At 40.4% G+C, this 21,728-nt stretch overlaps 1 protein-coding gene across 1 annotated transcript in view; it reads right to left on the bottom strand.

Moving 5' to 3' along the window:
- Nucleotides 1-20,597, bottom strand: part of SLC1A3 (solute carrier family 1 member 3) — an 81,800-nt gene extending 61,203 nt beyond the window's left edge. The window contains exons 1-2 of the mRNA XM_040262336.1: nucleotides 20,469-20,597; nucleotides 18,610-18,881 (exon numbers count right to left, since the gene is read on the bottom strand). Coding sequence (XP_040118270.1) covers nucleotides 18,610-18,790 — 181 coding nt within the window. The 5' untranslated portion in view covers nucleotides 18,791-18,881; nucleotides 20,469-20,597. The remainder of the gene's footprint in view (nucleotides 1-18,609; nucleotides 18,882-20,468) is intronic.
- Nucleotides 20,598-21,728: the final 1,131 nt, after the last annotated feature.

Raw genomic sequence — 21,728 nt, 5'->3', positions numbered from 1 at the left:
TGTGAGAGTTGGACTCTGAAGAAAGCTGAGCACTGAAGAATTGATGCTTTTGAACTGTGGTGTTGGAGAAGACTCTTGAGAGTCCCTTGGACTGCAAGGAGATCCAACCAGTCCATTCTGAAGGAGATCAGCCCTGGGTGTTCTTTGGAAGGAATGATACTAAAGCTGAAACTCCAGTACTCTGGCCACCTCATGCGAAGAGTTGACTCATTGGAAAAGACTCTGATGCTGGGAGGGATTGGGGGCAGGAGGAGAAGGGGATGACCGAGGATGAGATGGCTGGATGGCATCACTGACTCGATGGACGTGAGTCTGAGTGAACTCCGGGAGTTGGTGATGGACAGGGAGGCCTGGCGTGCTGGCGATTCATGGGGTCGCAAAGAGTCGGACACGACTGAGCGACTGAACTGAACTGATGTTGTCCACCAGGAACTAACATAGTGTTGTAGGTCAATCTCACTTCAAAACCAAACTCATGGAAAATGAGATCAGAATTGTGGTTACATGAGGCAGGGTGTGGGCAGAAGGAGAATTAGAGGAAGGTGGTCAAAAGCTACAAACTTCCAGTCATGAGACAAAGAAATACTAGGGATGTAATGGACAACATGATAAATTAACATTGCTGTACTTATATACGAAAACTGTTAAAAGGGGTAAAATTTGAGTTACCACAAGGAAAAAAATTTTTCGATTTCTTCAATTTTTGTATCTGGAAGATAATGGATGTTCACCAAACTTACTGTGATAATAATTTCATGATGGAAGGAGATCAAACCAGTCAAAGGAAATCAGTCCTGAACCTTCATTAGAAGGACTGATGCTGAAGCTGAAGCTCCACTGCTTGGGCCACCTGATGTGAAGAGCCAACTCACTAGAAAAGACCCTGATGCTGGGAAAGACTGAGGGCAGGAGGAGAGGGGACGACAGAGGCTGAGACGGTTGGATGGCATCACTGACTCAATGGATATGAGTTTGAGCAAACTTTGCGAGATAATGAAGGACAGGGAAGCCTAGTGTGCTGCAGTCCATGGGGTTGCAAAGAGTCAGACACGACCAAGTGACTGAACAACAATAAGTCAAATTATTATCTTGTACATCTTTGTGGGGGTTATGGGGCTGAGCTGTGTAGCTTGTGAAATCTTTGTTTCCTGACCAGAGATTGAATCCTGTCTCTCAGCAGTGGAAGCTCAGTCTTAACCATTGGGTTGCCAGGGAATTCCCACGCTGTATATCTTAAACTTATATGGTGCTGTATGTCAATTATATCTCAATAAAACTGGAAGAAAATAAAGCGTATGACTACCTCAATTCATACTATCAATCTGCTTCCTCAATGGGTTAGCTCAGCAGTTTAATTCATTAGTGAATTGAGATAGCTTATTTCCTATACCTCTAAGAACAGAGAGCATTATAAAAAATTGTTTAAAAGAAGCAGAATTTTTGAATGAGGGGAGAAAATAGTATGCATATTTGTTTTCTTTTGAATTTACTTAATATTTAGTGATCTTGACCATTCCCTCAATTGTATTTTCACCAAGCATTTATTACATTTTGATAGTTTAAGAGTTTATGTATGTGTGTGTATATTTGGTATATATTCTTTATGTAATAGAGATAATTACTCTCTGCCTATATTTAAAATGGCATTTGCTATAACTACTTTCCTAATTTACTTGCCATATATTATTACTTAAAATATATAGGTATTCTGTATATCTGTATATAAAAAAAATGTCTACATATCTTTTTTATTAGATGATCTCTTTAAGAGTTATAAACTTTAATTTCCCTCCCAAGTTTGAGAAATCTTTAATATATTTTTCCTTTTCTGATAGTTCGCTTGGTTTTAAAATATTGAACCTTTAATCTTCCTGGAACTTGGTTTGGGGTAAAGGATTTGACTTCAGTTTTCATTGTGCATTATTTGATACAGCAGTATTAATAGCAGATAGGAATTATAAAAAGCTCTGTTTATCTCTGGTTTTTTCCTACTTGTTCATATAAAGGTTGTTACTAATTTAAATGCTTTATCTTATAAGCATGTAAATAAATAAATATTTAAAATTTTTACCTTACTTCCAAATCAAATTTACACTGGTATTAATTATGTTTTGTGACTTTTGTTAAAATGCATTTAAACACTGGACATTCAATTGTAACAAAAAATATGCACAGTAAACATGAGAAACTCGCTTTGGTCTTCTGGAATTTGACCATACCAAGCTAGTAGGAATTTTAGATATCCTTCAAGCAACAATTTAAGAAAGCTTGGCTTTACAAGTTCATTTCTAAATTCGTGTATTTACTCATGTATTGATACAATAATATTGCCAAAGGTAGGTAGGATCCTGCCTAGTTCAGAAAATTTAAATTATAATTTAAAAAATTGGCAAGATAGCTTCTCTACTTATGATATAGGTTCTGAGAACAAGAGACAAGCTAGTGTAGATGAAAGAAGGGATTATTCTTTCTAAATATCAGGTACATTTGATCCTACTCCCCAGAGTCCAACCATTGCCAACACTGATTCTATTTTGCTCTCAATAACCAGTTCAGCTGTGTCCAGTCTCTTTCTTTCTGAGTGCTCCATGTACCTTCTCTTCCATTTAGCCTGCCTAAAGACAGTTCTCTAATGCACCTGACCTCTGGGTCTTCAAGCATCTCTAAACCATAAAAGCAACTGAGTACTAAGCGTTGATCTGCTGAAGATGCTGTGGAGGTACCCAGCACATCTTGGAACCTTCCACAGATCCTCTGACTTGCTGAAGGTCCTACAGTATGGCTATTAGTATCAAGTCACTTTTTAAAATGGTTACACCAAGTCCTTTTTTATGGAATGATTTAACTAAACTTAAATAGAATTTATTCATTAAAGTAGCCTGCCTTTTCCTTCCAGGGCAGACATTTTAATCCTTGGAAACCATCAGTACACAAAGGTAGGAAAGACATGAAAAGAAAACATGCTTCAGATTCTCTCGCTTAATGATATCAGTCTTGAGCACATGCAAGATGCCACGTTCTCACAAGCACAGATATCATGGAGGCCACGACTAGCACCACCTATATCTCAGATGAAGACCCAGTCATCGACAAGGTTGGTAAACTGCCAAAACCACAAACCTGTGTAGGTAAGATCACCTTATGGGTGGTCAAGTTCTTCCAGGCCAGCTGAGTGGCTGAGCTGGACTTCACACCCAACTCCAGGGCCCAGATCATCACCCACTACGCTGTACTCAGGGCCTCTCAATAGTCATGTCACTGGCAGGTTTGGGGGAGAATGGATACACGTATCTGTGTGGCTGAGTCCTTTTGTTGTTCACCTGAAACTATCACAACGTTGTTAATTGGTGATACCCCAATACAAAATGTTTTTGGTGTTAAAAAAAATAGTCATGACACTACTTTAAAGAGCAATATTTTATCTACCTTTTCATTCTATTTTGAATTAGGTTAACTAATTAGGTTAAATATGGAGCTTAAGTTGAGGACAGATTTCATTGAATTAATGAAGTTAACATTTAGCTGTTTTCAATGCATTTGTTACATGAAGAAACAAAAGACATTTTTTTCTTCAGCTTTCTGCTGGGACAGGCAGTTAGAGGTAAAGCCAGAGTGGTGAGGTCAGCCAGCGATCAACATCAAAATCAAGAGGAAATGGTCTGCTCGCAGAGATGGCTTTTGGTGGGTAAGCAATTCAGGTTTCTGATTACAGAAATGAAGCCTTTTCTGAAACGTTCTCACACCCTGATGCATAGATGTCTCAGCATCCTCTCCACTCTGTCCTGACCTGTTACTGGGAGAGGGATGGGGGAGCCTACTTCCCTTTGGTAAAACAACTCAATGCCTCTGCAGAGCTGGGTTCCATTAGTGGGCACTTACTTAAGTACATTGATCTATATTCCCAGAATTAATAAAGACCTTTATGGCCACCAGATCTTCAGTGCAAACGAACAGACCCTTTATTATTGATTACTCTGCGGAAATAACAATAAAAACCAGAAGAACTTCCTAACAGGACGGGTCAGAGACAAAGCAAAGTTTGCAAAGTTGGCATCTTGGTGACATTATGTAATACATAGATGTCACGAGCAATATCAAGATCACTCATTCTCAGCCAGTAGGCTTATGGCACTCTTGTTTCGGTATTTTAACAAGATTTCTAGAATCTAGGAAATACATGAACAAAGATATTTACAGGGATGAAAACTAACTGTAGATAGTTAATTGCTACGAACAAAGATGCATTTTCAAAAATATTCAATTCTTTCTCTTAATGTGTAAAGCACAAGAAGGGAGTCCTTCAGGGGCTCACTGTTCTCCCTAGGAAGTCTATATAACAAATACTTCTTTGGAAGATTAAATATCACTTCACTTTCTAAACTAAGACACAATATGCACCCAGGTACCTCAGAAAGAACACATTCTTAGCTCGGTTTTGAAGGCCAAACACACACAAGTAAAAGCTGAAGACCTGTTTTAAGAATTTGGTCCATATCTAATCTGAAAAAATTACTGAAAACATTAAGAAGTCCGAACATATTTAAAAGTAAAAGAACGAGGCACAATCAGAAATAAACTAGATCAAGTCACCCAATTTAAGTTTTGGTGGATATTGGAGTTTGAAACAAAAAGTCTTACTAAGATTCCTGCCTTATCTCCAAACTCTGTTCGGAGAGTTGGTAGAAAGCCTTCTAGAATTATTACTTACAATGCAAAATTCTCAGAAAGAGATGATGCCGCTTAAAGGCTCAGATGTCAAGAGAATTTAAAGGTGACAGTGGCATTGATCTTGAGAGGAGGACGTCACATTCTGAGGCCAGCTGTAAGAAAACTACCAGAAGCCCACCCAAGATGAGCCAACTAGCTCTTTAAGCATTTACACTGCAAACCAGTCAAAGCGCATTCAAACTCCTACCAAGAAAAGGCTTGGCCTGTAGGTCTTTAGCCAGAAAGACCATGCTGTCTGTAAGATGATTCAAGCATGTAGCAGTAACACCAAAAGTTGATAGTGTACCAATGGTTTTATGTACAAAATGCTACTATTTCCCAGCTACGGTCTTTTCATTTTTGTAGCAAAAACAAAACAAAACAAAACCCAAACACACACACAAACAAAAAGTTAGCACTACTTTGCCTTAAGTTTACAACAATCTAAACAGTGTCAGACTTTATCTTTTGAGGTTCCAAAATCACTGCAGATGGTGACTGCAGCCATGAAATTAAAAGACGCTTACTCCTTGGAAGGAAAGTTATGACCAACCTAGACAGCATATTCAAAAGCAGAGACATTACTTTGCCAACAAAGGTCCGTCTAGTCAAGGCTATGGTTTTTCCAGTGGTCATATATGGATGTGAGAGTTGGACTCTGAAGAAAGCTGAGCACTGAAGAATTGATGCTTTTGAACTGTGGTGTTGGAGAAGACTCTTGAGAGTCCCTTGGACTGCAAGGAGAGCCAACCAGTCCATTCTGAAGGAGATCAGTCCTGGGTGTTCTTTGGAAGGAATGATGCTAAAGCTGAAACTCCAGTACTCTGGCCACCTCACGCGAAGAGTTGATTCATTGGAAAAGACCCTGATGCTGGGAGGGATTGGGGGCAGGAGAAGGGGACGAGAGAGGATGAGATGGCTGGATGGCATCACCAACTCGATGGACATGAGTTTGGGTAAACTCTGGGAGTTGGTGATGGACAGGGAGGCCTGACATGCTCTGATTCATGGGGTCGCAAAGAGTCGGATACAACTGAGTGACTGAACTGAACTGAACTGAACTGAAAGTATGATCTGGCTTCCGGAGTGGCTCAGCAGTTAAGAATCCACTTGCCAATGCAGGAGACTCAGGAGATGCAGGTTCGATCCCTGGGTTGGGAAGACCCCCTCAAGAAGGAAAAAGCAACCTACTCCAGTATTCTTCTCTGGGAAATCCCATGGACAGAGGACACTGGCGGGCTACAGTCCATTAGGTCAAAAAAGGCATAACTTAGCAACTAAACAACAACAACGTGTGATGTAATAAAATCACAGGAGTGGCACCCTTCACCTTTGCCATATTCTATTGGCTAAAAGCGAGATCAGTTTCTCCACACCAACAAGCAAGCTTCACAGGGTAATTCATGGCTTGTCTGACCTGTCAAGTCTCTAGGCCTGGCCTCCAGCTGCTGTTGAACAGTCTCCTGAACAGAGGAATGACTTAGCTCCACAGTGAATCTGATTCCTTACTGTGCTGTGTGAACACAGGAGCCTGCCCTTAGAGACATCTCCTGTCTGCCAAACCGTGGCTTCTCTCATGATCTGGGAAACTGGTTCTTGATTGACTCCTAGATTCACAAACGAGGCATGATAGCTCTCAATCCCTAATACTCTGACAAGGCAGGTTGATTTTTTTTTTTTTTTTTTGAGTGTGAAAAACAGCAGGTGTGATGCAATAGCAAGATCATGGACTGAAAGTCAGATGCTGTTAGTAAATTATGCAAGTAAACACTTCACTTAAATGATTGAATCATCATAGCAGACATGCAGGACTTAGAATCATCACTGTATAGATGGGGAGACTGAACCCTAGAAAGAATAAGCTGTCTGCCCAGGATTACACGGCCAGTAAGAGATGTTGGCAAAATGGGGTTATAGGCTTGGATCTTCCTATTTCCACAGCTCCTACGTTCAAGTCACGTAATCTCTTTGCTCTCCTTGCCCTCTTCATTAATCTCCCATTCAAAAATGGGAGAACTAGATCAGAAAGCCAGTATCTAAGATCGTCTTGAAGTGTAATATTCTCAGCTAAATGTCCTGAGCATTAGCTTAGCTTCTTTATGAATTCATCTTGTTTCTTCTAATGAATTCTAAAGTCCTTGATAATGCACATGAAACTTGTAGTAAGTCATAAAATGCTTTATCAATTTGGCCATTACGGCTGTTATGGCGGGTACGCAACAGGTTGAGAGATTGAATAAAAGTTTCTGTTTTGGAAATTTGTTAGACTGTGGCCAATCCATTTGGAGATGTTAAAGGCCGGTCTTATGTCAGCTTGAGGAAGCTGCTGGACATAAAGCACCATTAACTCATTTTTATAAAGACTCCAAGGCAATAATGGAGAGTTTACCTGCTGGGGGTAGGGGGATTGGGGGTCTGCAGCTCCCTGGCCTTTTGTTTCAGCCCAAACTTGCAGGCATTTCCTGGTGAGAAGCTGCCCTGTGTTGAGTCAACCTTTCGACCCTCCCCCACTCCTCAGTTCCCACATCCTTCAGAGATTTGGGCCCTGACTTGGCTCATTGTTTTGTCCTTTGGTATTTCCTGTTGCTGGAGGTGGGAAATACCTGTTCCAGCCTTGTTCCACCAATGGTGCCCAGATAACCAGCCGTGGGTGACGGACACCAGGCAGGGTACAGACGCAGACTCAAAGCCACATGGCGTGCAGCCCTGGGACCCAAGCGAATTCCAAGAACCCTGGAGTTCTGAAAAATCTGGTGTTTTCTCCTTCTTTTTTAAGACAGAGACTAATATTTATTTATCACTAGATGATCCGTTCGTGTCACAGTTCCTGACACATAGTAGGGCTCAATAAATATTAACCAAATGGCATAGTGAGCACAGAATGTCCCAGGGAGAGCAGAATGGCTTTCAATGTGGTGTGACTTTCTTCTTCAAATTGCAGTAACACAGGCTATGCAAAATGGTAATGTAATTTATAAATAATTCTATAGATCTAGTAAATGTCCAATCCATTGTCCTTTTAAAAAAGTCTTTTATTTTAGAAATAGGAACTATAATCACCAGAATCTGTTGCCTTTATTTCTGGTTTAAATATATATTATATTTTATAACTATATATATTATATTTTATAGTTACATAACTATATATGCTTCCCTGGTGGCTCAGATGGTAAAGAATCTGCCTGCAATGTGTGAGACCTGGGTTCAATCCCTGGGTTGGGAAGATCCCCTGGAGGAGGGCATGGCAACCCACTTCAGTATTCTTGCCTAGAGAATCCCCACGGACAGAAGAGCCTGGCAGGTTACAGGCCAAAGGGTCACAAAGAGTTGGACATGACTGAGCTACTAAGCACAGCACATGTACGTATATAGTTGTGAGCACAAACTGAAAATAAAATACATTTAAAATTTTCCAAGTTCCCCCTATGCCTTTGCTATGTGTCACATGCTTGCCACTCCTAAATTTACCTTCAACTCTTTGATAAGCTACACAGGGGAAATCTTGCCTTAATTCAGCCAGGGTATAACTTTCTTTATCTACTTTTGGGGATTTTATTCTTTTCTTTTTGCTTTCAAAACAACTTGGGCACATTTTTGATTGGGCCTAGTGATGGGAATATTCTTGGTCTAGGGAATATGCTCTGGGCTGCTTTGATTGCACTGAAGCTTGACACAAAACTCATAATTTTTATCCACAGTCAGTACAATGGCAATACTTTGTGTGCTGGAGAGCTCTCTGTGTTTCCACAACTCACAGCAATGATACAGCTCACCTCGCTGCCACTAGTTGTGGTCCACAACTGCAAAGTCCACTCATCTTTACCTGTGGCAGCAGTCCCACTGGGAAAACTTTCAAATCTCACAATTTGAAAGAGTAAATGCCAACAACCTCTGTGAGGTGTAAGTTATCCATATTTATCAAAATCACAAATGCGCATATCCTTAGTCTCAGCAATTTCACTGTAAAGGATGTATTCTATAGACATACTATACTAAGGTAAAATAACTTTCATCCAAGATAATTCATTATACCGTTTGAAAAAATGATTTAGAAGAGTTGGAAACAACCTTTACATTGGGGGTTGTTTAAATGAATTATAATTTGCCCATACAATGCAGCCCTGAAAGAATGGAGGCTCTTTATGTGCCAGTAAGGAATGACATCCAAAGAATGCTTCAAAGTGAAAAAAAGCAAAGTATGAAGTGGGCTATATATACTATGCTACTATTTGGAAAAGACCGAAAAAAATCAATATGAATTTATTTTTATGCTCATAAAATCACTCTACATACACTGAGGAAACTGATAACATAGCAATTTAGATCCCTGGGGGAGGGTTTTGGTGGCCGTGACACTTTCATTTCACTTCTGTTCTTTTTGATTTGGGGCAGTGTGATTTATTTCATAAGTTAAATAACAAAATAAACACACAAAAATGGTCCACAACTACAAAAAGCAATCTGATGGAATTCTATTTTACATATTTTCTGCTTGATGCCCGGATCTTTCTAAAAGGTCATTCTGGGTCTGGGTCGGCTGGTCCTCAATCTATTTTAATAATGAATTTACTTAACTTCGGTCATGGAGAGAGGAGACACTAGTTGTGCTCAGGCTTATAGTTGAGTGGATCACTTTTTGACCAAAGGCTCTTCTTTTTCTGGAGACAAGGAAGTGACTCTGAAAAAACTTTGAACTCAGTCATCTGAGGCTCATGTGCCAATTCACCCCATTAGCTGGAGTTACAAGTGCCCCAGAACTGAAGACTCAGAGACTCAACAGCTCGGCAAAGGTATGCTCTTTCCTCATCCACCATGTTGTGTAAAGCATCCCAATACCAGAAATTACAAAGCCCTGGTAAGTTTACTGAATCTCAACTTTAGCACAGGACTACTTCATTTGCCTTAAAAAAGCAAATCTAAGACAAAAGTAAAAAAATAGAAAAAAAAATCAAAACCAACTAGGGTCATAGGCATCTCTAAAAAGACATAATTTCTTTCTTTCTTTGTCTTCACATTCAACAACATGATGAAGATAGCAACAAACACATGGATCTCTGGGGTTTTGCCTTTCTTGCTTTAAAGATGGAATTTCCAATGATGCAATGGATCTAAACGCAGAGGCCATCATCTTAGGGTGAGAAGGGCAGTAATTGTCCATCTCTACTCTCATTAGGGACAAATGAGCTTCATCTTACAAGATTCTGAATAGAAAGTCTGTCATTAATAGCCCGCTGTTTTCTCTCTGAGAAGAGACAGCAGTGTGTGGCCTGGAATCATTGCTGGAGAACTGGAGAAGTCTCTTTGGGGCCAAGAAGAATGAAGCTGTCCTCTCAGGAGACAGGGACTCAGTCTTGAAATTCAAAATTCAAGTGTGCCTTTCATCTCGCTGCTCCTAAATTTACCTTCAACTCTTTGATAAGCTACACAGGGGAAATCTTGCCTTAATTCAGCCAGGGTATAACTTTCTTTATCTACTTTTGGGGATTTTATTCTTTTCTTTTTGCTTTCAAAACAACTTGGGCACATTTTTGATTGGGCCTAGTGATGGGAATATTCTTGGTCTAGGGAATATGCTCTGGGCTGCTTTGATTGCACTGAAGCTTGACATAAAACTCATAATTTTTATCCGCAGTCAGTACAATGGCAATACTTTGTGTGCTGGAGAGCTCTCTGTGTTTCCACAACTCACAGCAATGATACAGCTCACCTCGCTGCCAGATCAAATACCTGATGAATGATGGCACCCCAGTGTTCCATAAATATCAAGAACTCTAACACCTGGAATGTACAGCTTGGGAAAGACGGGGCTTAAATTCCAGTTGCCTCTTCCAAATAGTGTAGGCTCTTCACAACCTTGTTTACAGCAAAAACAGACACCCAAAATCTTCATCCTCAGACCTATGATAGGTTAGCAGAAGACGGAAGGTTGGAAGTGACTGCTGAAGAGATATGCCTCACGTGTGTCCTCGAACATTGCGTAGGTAACACTGGCCATTACCCAGAGTCAGGAACTTGACAGCCAAGAATGCAAAGCAAGAGAAGGCAGCTGCTTGTTAGTTTAGAGAGGCTGGCTCAAATGGGTTGGGAGATCATGAGTTCAGGGAAAAGGTCCTTGCAATGATACAGCGTCATGGGCTGCAAACACTCTTGTATCTTATTTCATATATAGCTTTAGAGGAAGGCAAATTAGACTTTAAATGATAGAATTGTGGAGCTGGCAGCAGACATTAGTCCAAATGTATTTTGCTGATGGTGGTGCTAGGGGTAAAGAACCCACCTGCCAATGCAGGAGATGAAAGAAATGCAGGTTCGATCCCTGGGTGGGGAAGATCCACTGGAGGAGGGCACGGTAACCCACTCCAGTATTCTTGCCTGGAGAATCTCTATGGATAGAGGAGCCTGGCAGGCTACAGTTCGTAGGGTCGCAAAGAATTGGACATGACTGAAGTAACTTAGCATGTATGCATGGTGAGAATTTGTGAGGACCAGAGATTTGTTTTAAATCATAAAGGGAGGACTTCCCTGGTGGTTCAGTGGTTAAGAATCCTCCTGCCAATGCAGGGGACATGGGTTCGATCCCTGGTCTGGGAGGAGTCCACATGCCACAGAGCAACCAAACCTGTGGGCCCCAACTACTGAGCCCACAAGGTCTAAAGTCCACGCACCCCAACAGGAGGAGCCATTGCAACGAGAAGCCTGCACACTGCCACTAGAGAGTAGCCACATGAAACGATGAAGACCGGGCACAGCCGAAAATAGAATAAATAAAAATTTTAAAAAATCATAAGGGGAGCTGATGGCAGAGCAGGGTCTGTAAGCAGGACCTTTAGATTTCTTAGCATTTTCCTAGCTGTGTTCCAGACATTCCCAGATACTAATAGAAGAGGGGATGAACTGGCCATGGACTTACATTGCTATAGAGGGCAAACAGAAAGCGCTCTGTAAAGTGACACAGAAAAATGGAAGGTAGTATTATTATTGCAGGTAATTGTTCTGAACATATCTACTTATTTGACGGCCTACTTTTAACAGAAACAGATTTGAAATTGCCTGCTCTGATTGCCTTATCTGATTTAACAGAAAGAAGATAGAACCGAGAGATAATCTTAGAACAACATTAAGCCTTACCCCTACTTCAAAACAACCTCTACCAGCTCTGTTAGAAACCAGCAACATTTTCTCCAAGTTTCCAGAACCCCTCATCTTTCCTGCCCCCCACTCCAATGGGGGGGTGACAGTTAATGAATAGTCGACACCAAAAATGGGCTTCCCTGGTGGCTCAGTGGTAAAGAATCTCCCAGCCAATGAAGAAGACATGGTTTGATCCTTGGGTCAAGAAAATCCCTTGGAGAAGGAGACAGCAACCCCCTCCAGTATTTTTGCCTGGGAGATCCCATGGACTGAGGAGCTGGACGGGCTAAAATCCATGGGGTTTGAAAAGAGTCGGACATGATTTAGTGACTAAACAACAAGGAAGACACCAAAATGCTGGAGAAAAGGAGAAATCAGGGAGGTGATAGACTCTCTGATGGGTCCCCAAGTGCTAGGAACAAAAATGAGCTATTGAGTATGTTACAACATTTATTGAAACCACTTTTCCAGCAACTTCCCATTTTCCTGAGAGGGGCCGTGGCTGTCACGTACTCCCTGCATTGAGCAAGCTATGTAGTGATAAACAGTTGCCTGGAGATTGCTTTCTGCTTTGACCCAAGACGCCAGGTAGATAAGGAACAGATAAGGATGGTGTCACTTACTCTGAGGCTTTCATCTCTGCTCTCAGAGCCCTTAACAACTATTAGGTCTCTTCCTACAACTCTCTTGGATCTTTTCTCTAGCCAAGGAAACAAAAGCCACTTCTAGACCTAAACCAGGTGACTGACTTCTCTGCTTCCAGCTCCCAGGCCTCCCTCATTCCTGGGTCTCCGTCCTCTGACCAAGTAGCATCATCAAACCTGTGCATATTTCCACTTGATGCCATAGCAAAGATGGGAAGCAAAGGAAAAGCGTGGACAGTTCCTACAGACACTCTGTCTGCCAAACATTTAAGGAAGTGATTTAAGGTTACAAGGTTGTAAATGGCAGAACTGGGATATAAATCTTGGCAGAGAGGTGTTATAATTATTCCATTTTACATGCAAGGAAACAGAGGCTCAGTTCCAGAAGTGGGACATAGCCCTAAGTGTCTGACTCCAGAATCCATAGCTCTGATCCACTCCCCTCTCCAGTCCTGGACTCTGTCCCCACGACAGGAGGCAGCTCCCTGGAAAGCTTGCAGAGAAGGTGGGGTATGGGGAGGGCTAGGATCAAGTCAGCTAATGCAAGTCACTTATTTGCTATTGCTGTCCCTGACAAGTTTTCTATAGTTCTGCTCCCTGGGGGAGAAGATAAAGCAGATAAAAAAGAAAAAAAAATTCAGACTCTAATCCCTAATATTCAATCCCTGCGTCATTTCTCTAGAGCAGGGCATTGTGGTTCTAGCTCCGAAAGCCTAACCCGTCCAGTTCAGCCCTCTGCCCGGGGAGCCTCCGTTGTGTGACCACAAATAGCTGGGCTTTGGTAACACCAGGGGAGGGCCTGCCTTGGGAGCCACCCTTCCTGAAGCTTCCGGAAGCTCTCTCTCTTCTTCTCTTTTCCAGGAAGTGTTGAAGGAAACAGAAATCCATCCACCATTCTTTGGATTCCTGTTGTTCAACAGGAGAGGAGCTGCCCTTCTCTTAGTAAGGTGGAAGGTGTCAGCAGGGGGCCACTGACTCAAATAGTTGGCTACTTTGGCCCCAAGACCTGTCACTTCAGTGCAGCAGCTGACAGTTCACTGCATTGATGAACCTGTTGAGCTAAACTGACTCAGCTGGATATTGTGTTACATGTCCGAGGCTCAGAATACCACTACAGTATTTCTGGGAGATTACTGCTTCTAGTCATAAAGAAGGGCCCTAGAGTTAATACTGCTCTCAGAATAGACTCACCTACAGAGTAGCTTATGTTGTAGAATAACCTGACTCACTCATCATTATTCATTTACCTTCAAAGACAGAGCCTGTCTTCACTGGGCCTGGAGACGGTAAGGCTACTATCCAAATCTCTGTGAGCCTGTTGCACTGTATCTCCACTGCAGTGGCAGCCTGCATCTCAAACTCCGTATGTCCAAAACTCAGCTTATTATTTCCCCCATCTTCTTCCTGTATTCCACCATGACAGGTGGCACCATTATCACTCAGGCACCCAAACCAGAAATCGGACGATTCACCTGCAGGCCACTTTCTCTGTCAACTTACATGTAATCAACCACCAGGATTCAGGAGTGACCCTTGTTCTGAACTGTCGATTCAATCTCTCCTTTCCACGCCTTGTGTTGATGTGTCAGTGCACATCCTTAGTTAACTGTTGTAATAAAACAAGAATGAACATGTCCTGAGAGCAGCGATGAGCACCCAGAACACTGTGGTGGGTAAGAATATGAACTTGGAGACAGAAGAGTGGGTTTGAAACATGGTCAAAATGCATCAACTGTGAATCAACTGTGGCTGACCTTCAGTTTCCTCATCTATAAAATGAGAATAAAAATACCTCCCTCCCTGGCTTACTCTAGCACTGCTTGGCACCCTGTAAGTGTTCACAATATACTGTATACATATAACGATAGATGAGGAAACTGAAACTTCAGAATAGCTAAACGCCTCATTTAGGTTCACACAGTGATTAAGTACAGCAGGCATATGAACCCAGATCTATCCTTCATCAAAAGCCACAGTTTAAAAAAAAATTATTCCACGTGGAACATCTAGGGCTCCAAGTCCGGCTGTTAATAATACAGCAGAATCTCTAAAGTACCAACACAGGAAGACCTCATATATGATACAGCACTGTATATACAAATATGATCTCATTTTAAAGAATGCTACAAACTCCTCTAATACGATATCTAAACCCTGTATATCACTTTGTCTTCTCATGTTTCATCCATCTCTCCTACTGAATGACTGGAGGGCAGAGACTCCTCATCTCAAAGCACAGGGCCAGATATACACTATCCAATATTTGTTAAATCACTGAATAACACTGAATCTTAAAAAAAAAAAATTAACGTATTTATTCAGCAAATAATAGATCACAGGGGGTAATGTGTGAATGTGGTATAAAGCATTTATTAGCATCACGCCATAGCCAACTGAGCTAATCAGCCCTTAAAACATTTAAACTATACAAAAACTTATTTAGGATAAAGTAACATTCCTTCCATCCTACTCCCCACCTATCCAAATTTCTACCCCAAGAAGCAGTCATGGTGGCTCATTTCTTGCATGTCCTTTCAGAGATATTATTGAACTGCACTCAATTTTAGTGCAATTGAAACTTATTGCCAAAGAGTGTCAGGGAATGGTGGGAAATGTAATATACACATTCAGTCAGCAGGTTTTCTTTTTTAAAAAGTCACCAATTTCTCTCAAAGTCACATAAAGAATAGTCTAAACATTAACGTTGTGTGTGTGTCTGTCTGTCTTAAGACCAACAGCAAAAAATAGGTGCCGTATTTGTGAACTTCCTCAGATAAAACCACCATCTAATTCTCTGCAACTCTATTTAAAGATTCCCTCTGCTTGAAGCTGATCTTAAGACCTATTTTTTCATAATTCTTTGGCCTGAGATTTCACTTTATTGTCTCTTCGTTCCCTGTACATGAAATGAGTAACACTCTGTGATTTGACCATGACAAAGGATTTTCCTTTCTTTCAGGGAGATGTCTGAGGTCACTCTAACACAACTGACCACAGCTGAAAATGAGAAAAGGCTTCCTGGAGAAAGAAGGACAGTAACCACTTTTCTGAGTATGGCTTTTGTCAGCAGCTGTCTGCAATAGCCCGGGAAGACACTTCATCTAATGCTCTCATGATGAACTATTCTAAAGACATCTAGCACTTGGCGCTGCCTTCTCTTAGGTTGCTAACCTGTTCCTGTTACATGGGCTTTGCAACCTGGCACGTTCAGACTTTTGATATCACTTAGAAATGATATCAAATTGTTCACATAGTTCTATGCCTGTGTTTGTAGAGGAATTGCTATGGAAATATTAATATTTACAATTCTCTACTTTTTTGAGCTATGGATTTACATGTCTCTACTCTTCCTCTCTTTTTCTAGTTTCTATTTCCACACACTAAATGAACATTTACTTTATTTCAAAAAGATAAAATAGATTGGAATAAAAAATTCACCCCAATATGTAGGTTTTTCCACTCTTTCTTAGTAAAAGCAACCAAGACCTAAGAATTTGAAAACTAAGTAATAGCTATAGTTCTTTTGTCTCATTTCATCTTTGGGGAAAGAAACTATTTTCTTCTTTCTTCCCAGCAACTTCCCAGTCTTTTCTCATGCTGCAGCAAATAAATTTGAGCAGACATGCACAGACATGTCCTTTTCCTAATATTTCTTTAAGGTTGATGTAGACATGCACCAGTGACAAGCTAAATTCATGTTTTCACTCTATGGAAGAGGCACCAAAAGATAACCGAAGCTTCTTCCTTCTTTCCTAAATGTTTGCTACTAAATTGAGATTCCAAGTCTTTGGTGTAGACTCAGTGGTCTCTCTGACTGTCAATGAGCTCTTTTTATTTGTTTCTTTGTTAGTGGCTTCTTCTCCTTACTTCTACCTCCTCAGTTTCCATTAGTAAAGCCAACACCGAGGGCAACCTGCCAAGCTATCTACCCCAGCTCAGCCAACTCATCACAAATCTCACAAATTGTAGGAACGCCTCATTGGGCTAGGAAATGATCCCAGAACTCAAAGAGAAAATGGACTTTTAAATCTGGGATTATCTTCCTTCTATTAGAGATTTTATTTCTTTTTAGTCACTTAAGAACTTCCTTCTCCATCAATCAGCTTTCCATGCTCAGGTTTTTATCACTTTTTATTTCTCTATTCTTTAAATGAAACACTTCTGTCGTAGAATTGAACTCTTGTGTTTAGAACACCATTTTGAATCAGTGTTTCTACATCTTTTCCAAACACACACCAGTATCACTAAGCTCTATTATTATATGGATAGGGTTACAAAATAAATGGGTATTTGTTAAATTTATGATAGGGAGGCAGCTTAATCATTTGTAGGAGAATTATACGTTTTCTGCTGAATTTAACTGAGTAAATCATATAGCAAAATTACAAGGCTATGTGAATGCATCTGACATTGCTTGGTAACTGGCTTCTACCAAGACACGGCAGCATTTTTCTTCCTGGCAACTCTCATAAGATATAAACTAGTCAGGAGAGCAGAGAGGCAAGACGGCAGAGTAGTTAAGAGAAATCACCTCTGGCTCTAGACAGCCTGAGTTTCACTTCCAGCTCTATCTAACATTTGTTAGTTGTGTGATGTTGGCCAAGTTGCTTGATCTCTCCATGCTCAGTCTCCTCAACTATAAAATGAAGATCAGAGTAATCATACCTATCCACAGTCTTCACAGGTTTGTTTAAAGATTAAGTGATATAAGCAAAACACCTAGAAAGTAGCTGGCAGAGTGCTGTATAAATGTTCACTGTTGGTATTATGCAGCTATTAGTTGGCTTGACAATGACTGTAATTCATTGAAAATAATGTATTTTACATCAACTGCCAAGACAGTGACACAGCACTGAAATACCTCTTCCAGGAAGGTACTCAAACCTGGCAACCTAAGGAAAGCCATTACTTCTCCCAGTCAGTCAAGACACTTTCCCTTGGAACATCTCTAGAATTAATTGAATGCTCATTAATCAACAACAGTTACTAAAAGGAGCCAATGATACTGAAATGGAATGTATCTAAAGTCTTGTGACAAACTACTCTTCTGCTATATTCATATTTGTCTGTGATCTAAGAATTCCATTTTGGGGGATAAAGTTACAATTATATTTACATGCTACAGAATTTCTTAGTTGTTTTGTCATTGCCTCTTATATTTGATGGAGATTTTAGCAAACTTCAAGTTAGAGATTGAAACCTCTTCTGGTGGCAGATTTAAGCTTTGTTGTTTTTTGTTTTGTTTTGTTTTTTAACAGCATGGCATTGGCTTATCTGTTTACTAGCCTAAGGACGTTTATATTGGTTCAGCCAAAAATCCCAAGTATGGAGTTTCTTCAACTACATTTTATAGTAAGATTAATGCTACCCACAAGTAATGAATTGTAATTTCAGATAACAAATCAAGCAAAACAATAATGTTTCATTTGTACAGATTGATGTCAACAATGTTAAATTAGTATGAGGCTAAAATGTTTCAAAAGAGTTATAGCCATTTATGTCAGGCACTTAGAGGCAATGAATGAATGAGAGATCTGTTAACATTTTCCAAAATTTACCTTTCCCAGTCACTGGATGAGAGAGAGTGCAAACAAAAAAAGATTCTAAGTCTAAGAGTTGATACTCAGCTTCAAGTCAGCATCAGTTAGAATATAATTACTATCAGGGACCTGTGTCTCAATTTGGGTATACTAATTGTGTAAATAAGTTTTAAATGAAAGTTACATTGTATAACAATCACATTTTGGCCAGATCTACTGTGCTTGCTTGTTTTTATTGTTATTTGACCGCTCAGGCCTAATGATTAAATTATCCTCTTTTATTCTTACATAAGATGGAAAAACATTTGATGTATTTCCCTTCTCCACACAATCAATTGATTTGCATAATGCCTAAGGATGCTTCTTCAGATTCCCACATGTTTATCAAAGTTCCAAACGTGCTAACAGACTGTCATGTAAAGGGGAAAAAAAAGTATCTTCCAATTCAGAGGAAAGCCTGGGCGGTCCTTTTGAATACCTACAATCAGTTCATCTGATAATTTTCCCAGGCAGTCAGATGCCCCAGAGAAGCAAGATCCAGTTGTTGTTTTTTTTTTGGAAGGGGGTTGTATTATCAAATGACTTACCCACAATGACTGCAGTTACTGTGAGCAGCACAAATGCATTCCGAAATAGGTAACTTTTAACGTCTTCCTTTGTGATGTTCTGCACTTTCTTCTTGGCCAAGAGTGTGCGTTTACGGACCCCTTGCTGGAATCTCTCCATCCTGCCTCCCAACCTGGCCTCTTCTCCATTGCTTTTCGTCATATTTTACTTCTCTAGAGTGTCTCAGCTTTGAACTTCAGTGTCACGAAATCAGCCCCAGAAAGCCAGTCCTCTTTGGTGTTAAAGAACACAACTAGACAGGAGAGAAAGAGACACGAGTTACAGCCTCCAGGGGTGAAAAATCAGGGCTGCCTCACACCAGGGGAAGCTGGCAAATTGCATGATTTCACTAGGAATCAAGGACTGGAGAGCAGCAATGCCAGACCTCAGGGCTCGAATGTGGATATCTTACTGAACCACGTGTGAGACATGTGCATAAATCCAGAATATATGAGCAGGAACTTGTGTTACATTTTTAAAAATTTGTCCTTCCCTCTCCAGTGAAGCTATAAAAGGGCTCATCAGAGCTGGGTGTGACGGAACAACACCTACCCCAACCCGATCCCCTGGAACCTAGCTGGGCGCCTTACACAGGATTCACCCTCAATAAATGTCCAACTGAATTAAATGCACAGAAAACACTCAATAACTATACTGAATGGCTTATGTTGTATACAGGGCAAAGGCATAACTAGCTCAATAAAATGAATTAAGATGTTGTGATTTCAGTCAGATGTTTCTGTTATATATAATAAAGTAACTATTTTCTTCATTAAGAAAAAAGTCATGATAACATCCAATAGTAAATATGCTTATGAAAAGAACACAAGTACCCACAGGCCGTGAGAAAGAATGACTCTTTTTAGCTTTTTTCACGAAATGAGCAAAGTGGGCTGGGCACATTTATAAATGATCTGAAATCATAATTCATTTACATTTTGGTCACAAGTAGAAGTACAAAGTAGCATTTATCTTTGTGGCAAACATGCTGAAGTCTTCTAAGGAAACTATCACCCACTTCTCTGTATTTTAAAATTTAGGATTTCTACAACAGATGAAGAGATGAGTCCAATTTTCATTCCAAACATTACAGTTAGTGTGGTTTCCAGTTTCTTTAAAGTGCTCCTAGGTTATTCAAACATATCTAAGTAAATCTCCCCTTGGTAGAAATCAGCTCTTTTGAAAGATCAAGAAATTACTCCAGCTGTTTTACAAGATTTCTAATCCATAACCTTTCCCACAATAAATCCAAGGAAAAAGCAGTGGTGCCTGTGGACGTGTGTATCTGGCGAACAGCCAGCGTGTGCGTCCGTGGGGGAAGTAACTAGAAAGCGAGGGACTCCTCGGAAGCTTTTGGCAAATTCAAGTGCGGGGCGGGTGGGGGAAACAACCCTAACAGCTTTGACTTTTAAATAAAACTGCAGGTTGGGGTCAGTGGTAATAAGACGTACAGGTCGTTCAAGACTTCATAGCAGATCAAACGTTTAGGGAGAAGTAAAGCAGAGGAGACGCGAGAGACCAGATTTTTTTTCCCCTCTACTGATCTCTCATTCCCTTTACCAGTCACTTTTCAACAGACCAGCTCAGCCTTGATTCTTTTCTAGCGCCGGAACCACAATCTGCCCCCAATCCACCCTGAATGACTCAACTCCAAATTAAGAGAGGACGCGGCGTAAATAGACACCACACGCTCCTTGCATTAAATCACTAACATGGACTTTATCTACCAAAATGGCTAGCTTTTACTCTCGCTACTCCTCTGCCTGGGAAACAAAATACAGGGGCAGAGAAATGGAATGAGAAATTAAGCCCAGCAGGAATAACAGGGCGTCAGACTTACCTTTTTCGGATTTTGTAACGGGTGGAAGATACCCCAGGCAATGACAAGGTGAATTCCCAGCAGGTACGGCAGAGCAACAGAACGCAGTGAGCGAGGCGTGCATGTGCTCTGAAACTGCAAATTACTATCAGGGCAACTTAAGAAAAGGGGCGGAGTCTGTGCCCGGGAAAGGGGGAGTGGGGAAAAATGAAAACACCACAGGGAAGGAGGGGAGAAACCCGAGGTTTCTGGAATATTGATTAATCTTGGCGCACCAGAAGCCTGCTTGTTGGCTTTGTTTTGCTCCTTAGACCACTTTGCCGCTTTGTCAGTTCACTTTCATTAGAAATGCAAAACCGGGACCAGGAAGAATTGAAGAATAAAGCGCAAACACACTCAGAAAGCTTGAAGTCTTGATTAGAACGTTTCAAAGAAGAGATTTCTGGAGCTAAATTTAATTATCTCACACTGTTGCTGGTTTCCTCCCTTTAAGGAAACACGAGTGTGCTCTTTTGCCTGGTTGTACACTATTATGAAAGAGTCCCTCTTCTTAGAATTGGGGAAATAACTGACATTTCTTGGGAAGACCCAGAAGGCAATCAAATATGGATTTAAAAAAATGCTATAATGCTCTAAACTTGGCTAAACTTACTCAAAACACAAGATGAGACATGCCTCTATTTTAGCAGTTAAAACTTTATTATAACATATCTAATTTAGCTCAAATTGTTTGATGGCAAAGATTTAAAAAGGTAAGAAACACAAAGAGACCAAGATCTTTGCTAGACTACTAAAGTAAAAAGCATTTTAAGACCAAGAGTATAAATGCACACTTGAAGTTTCGTAATTTCAAAAGATAAGTTTGCTGTGCAGACAGATGCCTCAATTTTAAAGGATGCTAAATGTCCTCTACACCCCTACCTGCCCCATTGTCTTTTAGGAATTAGAAAATTCTCATTTCCTTGAGACTGTAACTTGCACTTCTAGTCCACCTTTCTTAAGAAAGAAAATAGATCGTGAAAATAGATTTTTAAAAATTAAAAAAAATTTTTTTGAGCCTGACTCAACTCCAAAACTTAGAATTTGTTTAGCAAGAAGAAAAATGTTTAATAGAAACAAAACTCATACCAAAAATTACAGCCAGAGTTCTGTTTTCCTGTTTATTAAACCTCATATTCCCCATACAAAATCCACTTAATTCTTACGTCTGTTTTCCAACAAGAAAGTATGTCTTTTTATCTCATTAGCAAATCCAGGGAGATTCTGAAGATATGTCTCCTG

Source organism: Oryx dammah, unplaced genomic scaffold, assembly GCF_014754425.2.
Source record: "Oryx dammah isolate SB20612 unplaced genomic scaffold, SCBI_Odam_1.1 HiC_scaffold_20, whole genome shotgun sequence".
In the NCBI taxonomy this organism is placed as follows: domain Eukaryota; kingdom Metazoa; phylum Chordata; class Mammalia; order Artiodactyla; family Bovidae; genus Oryx; species Oryx dammah.
Note: the sequence above shows the minus strand (reverse complement) of the source record. Positions and strands in the feature narration are given on the sequence as shown.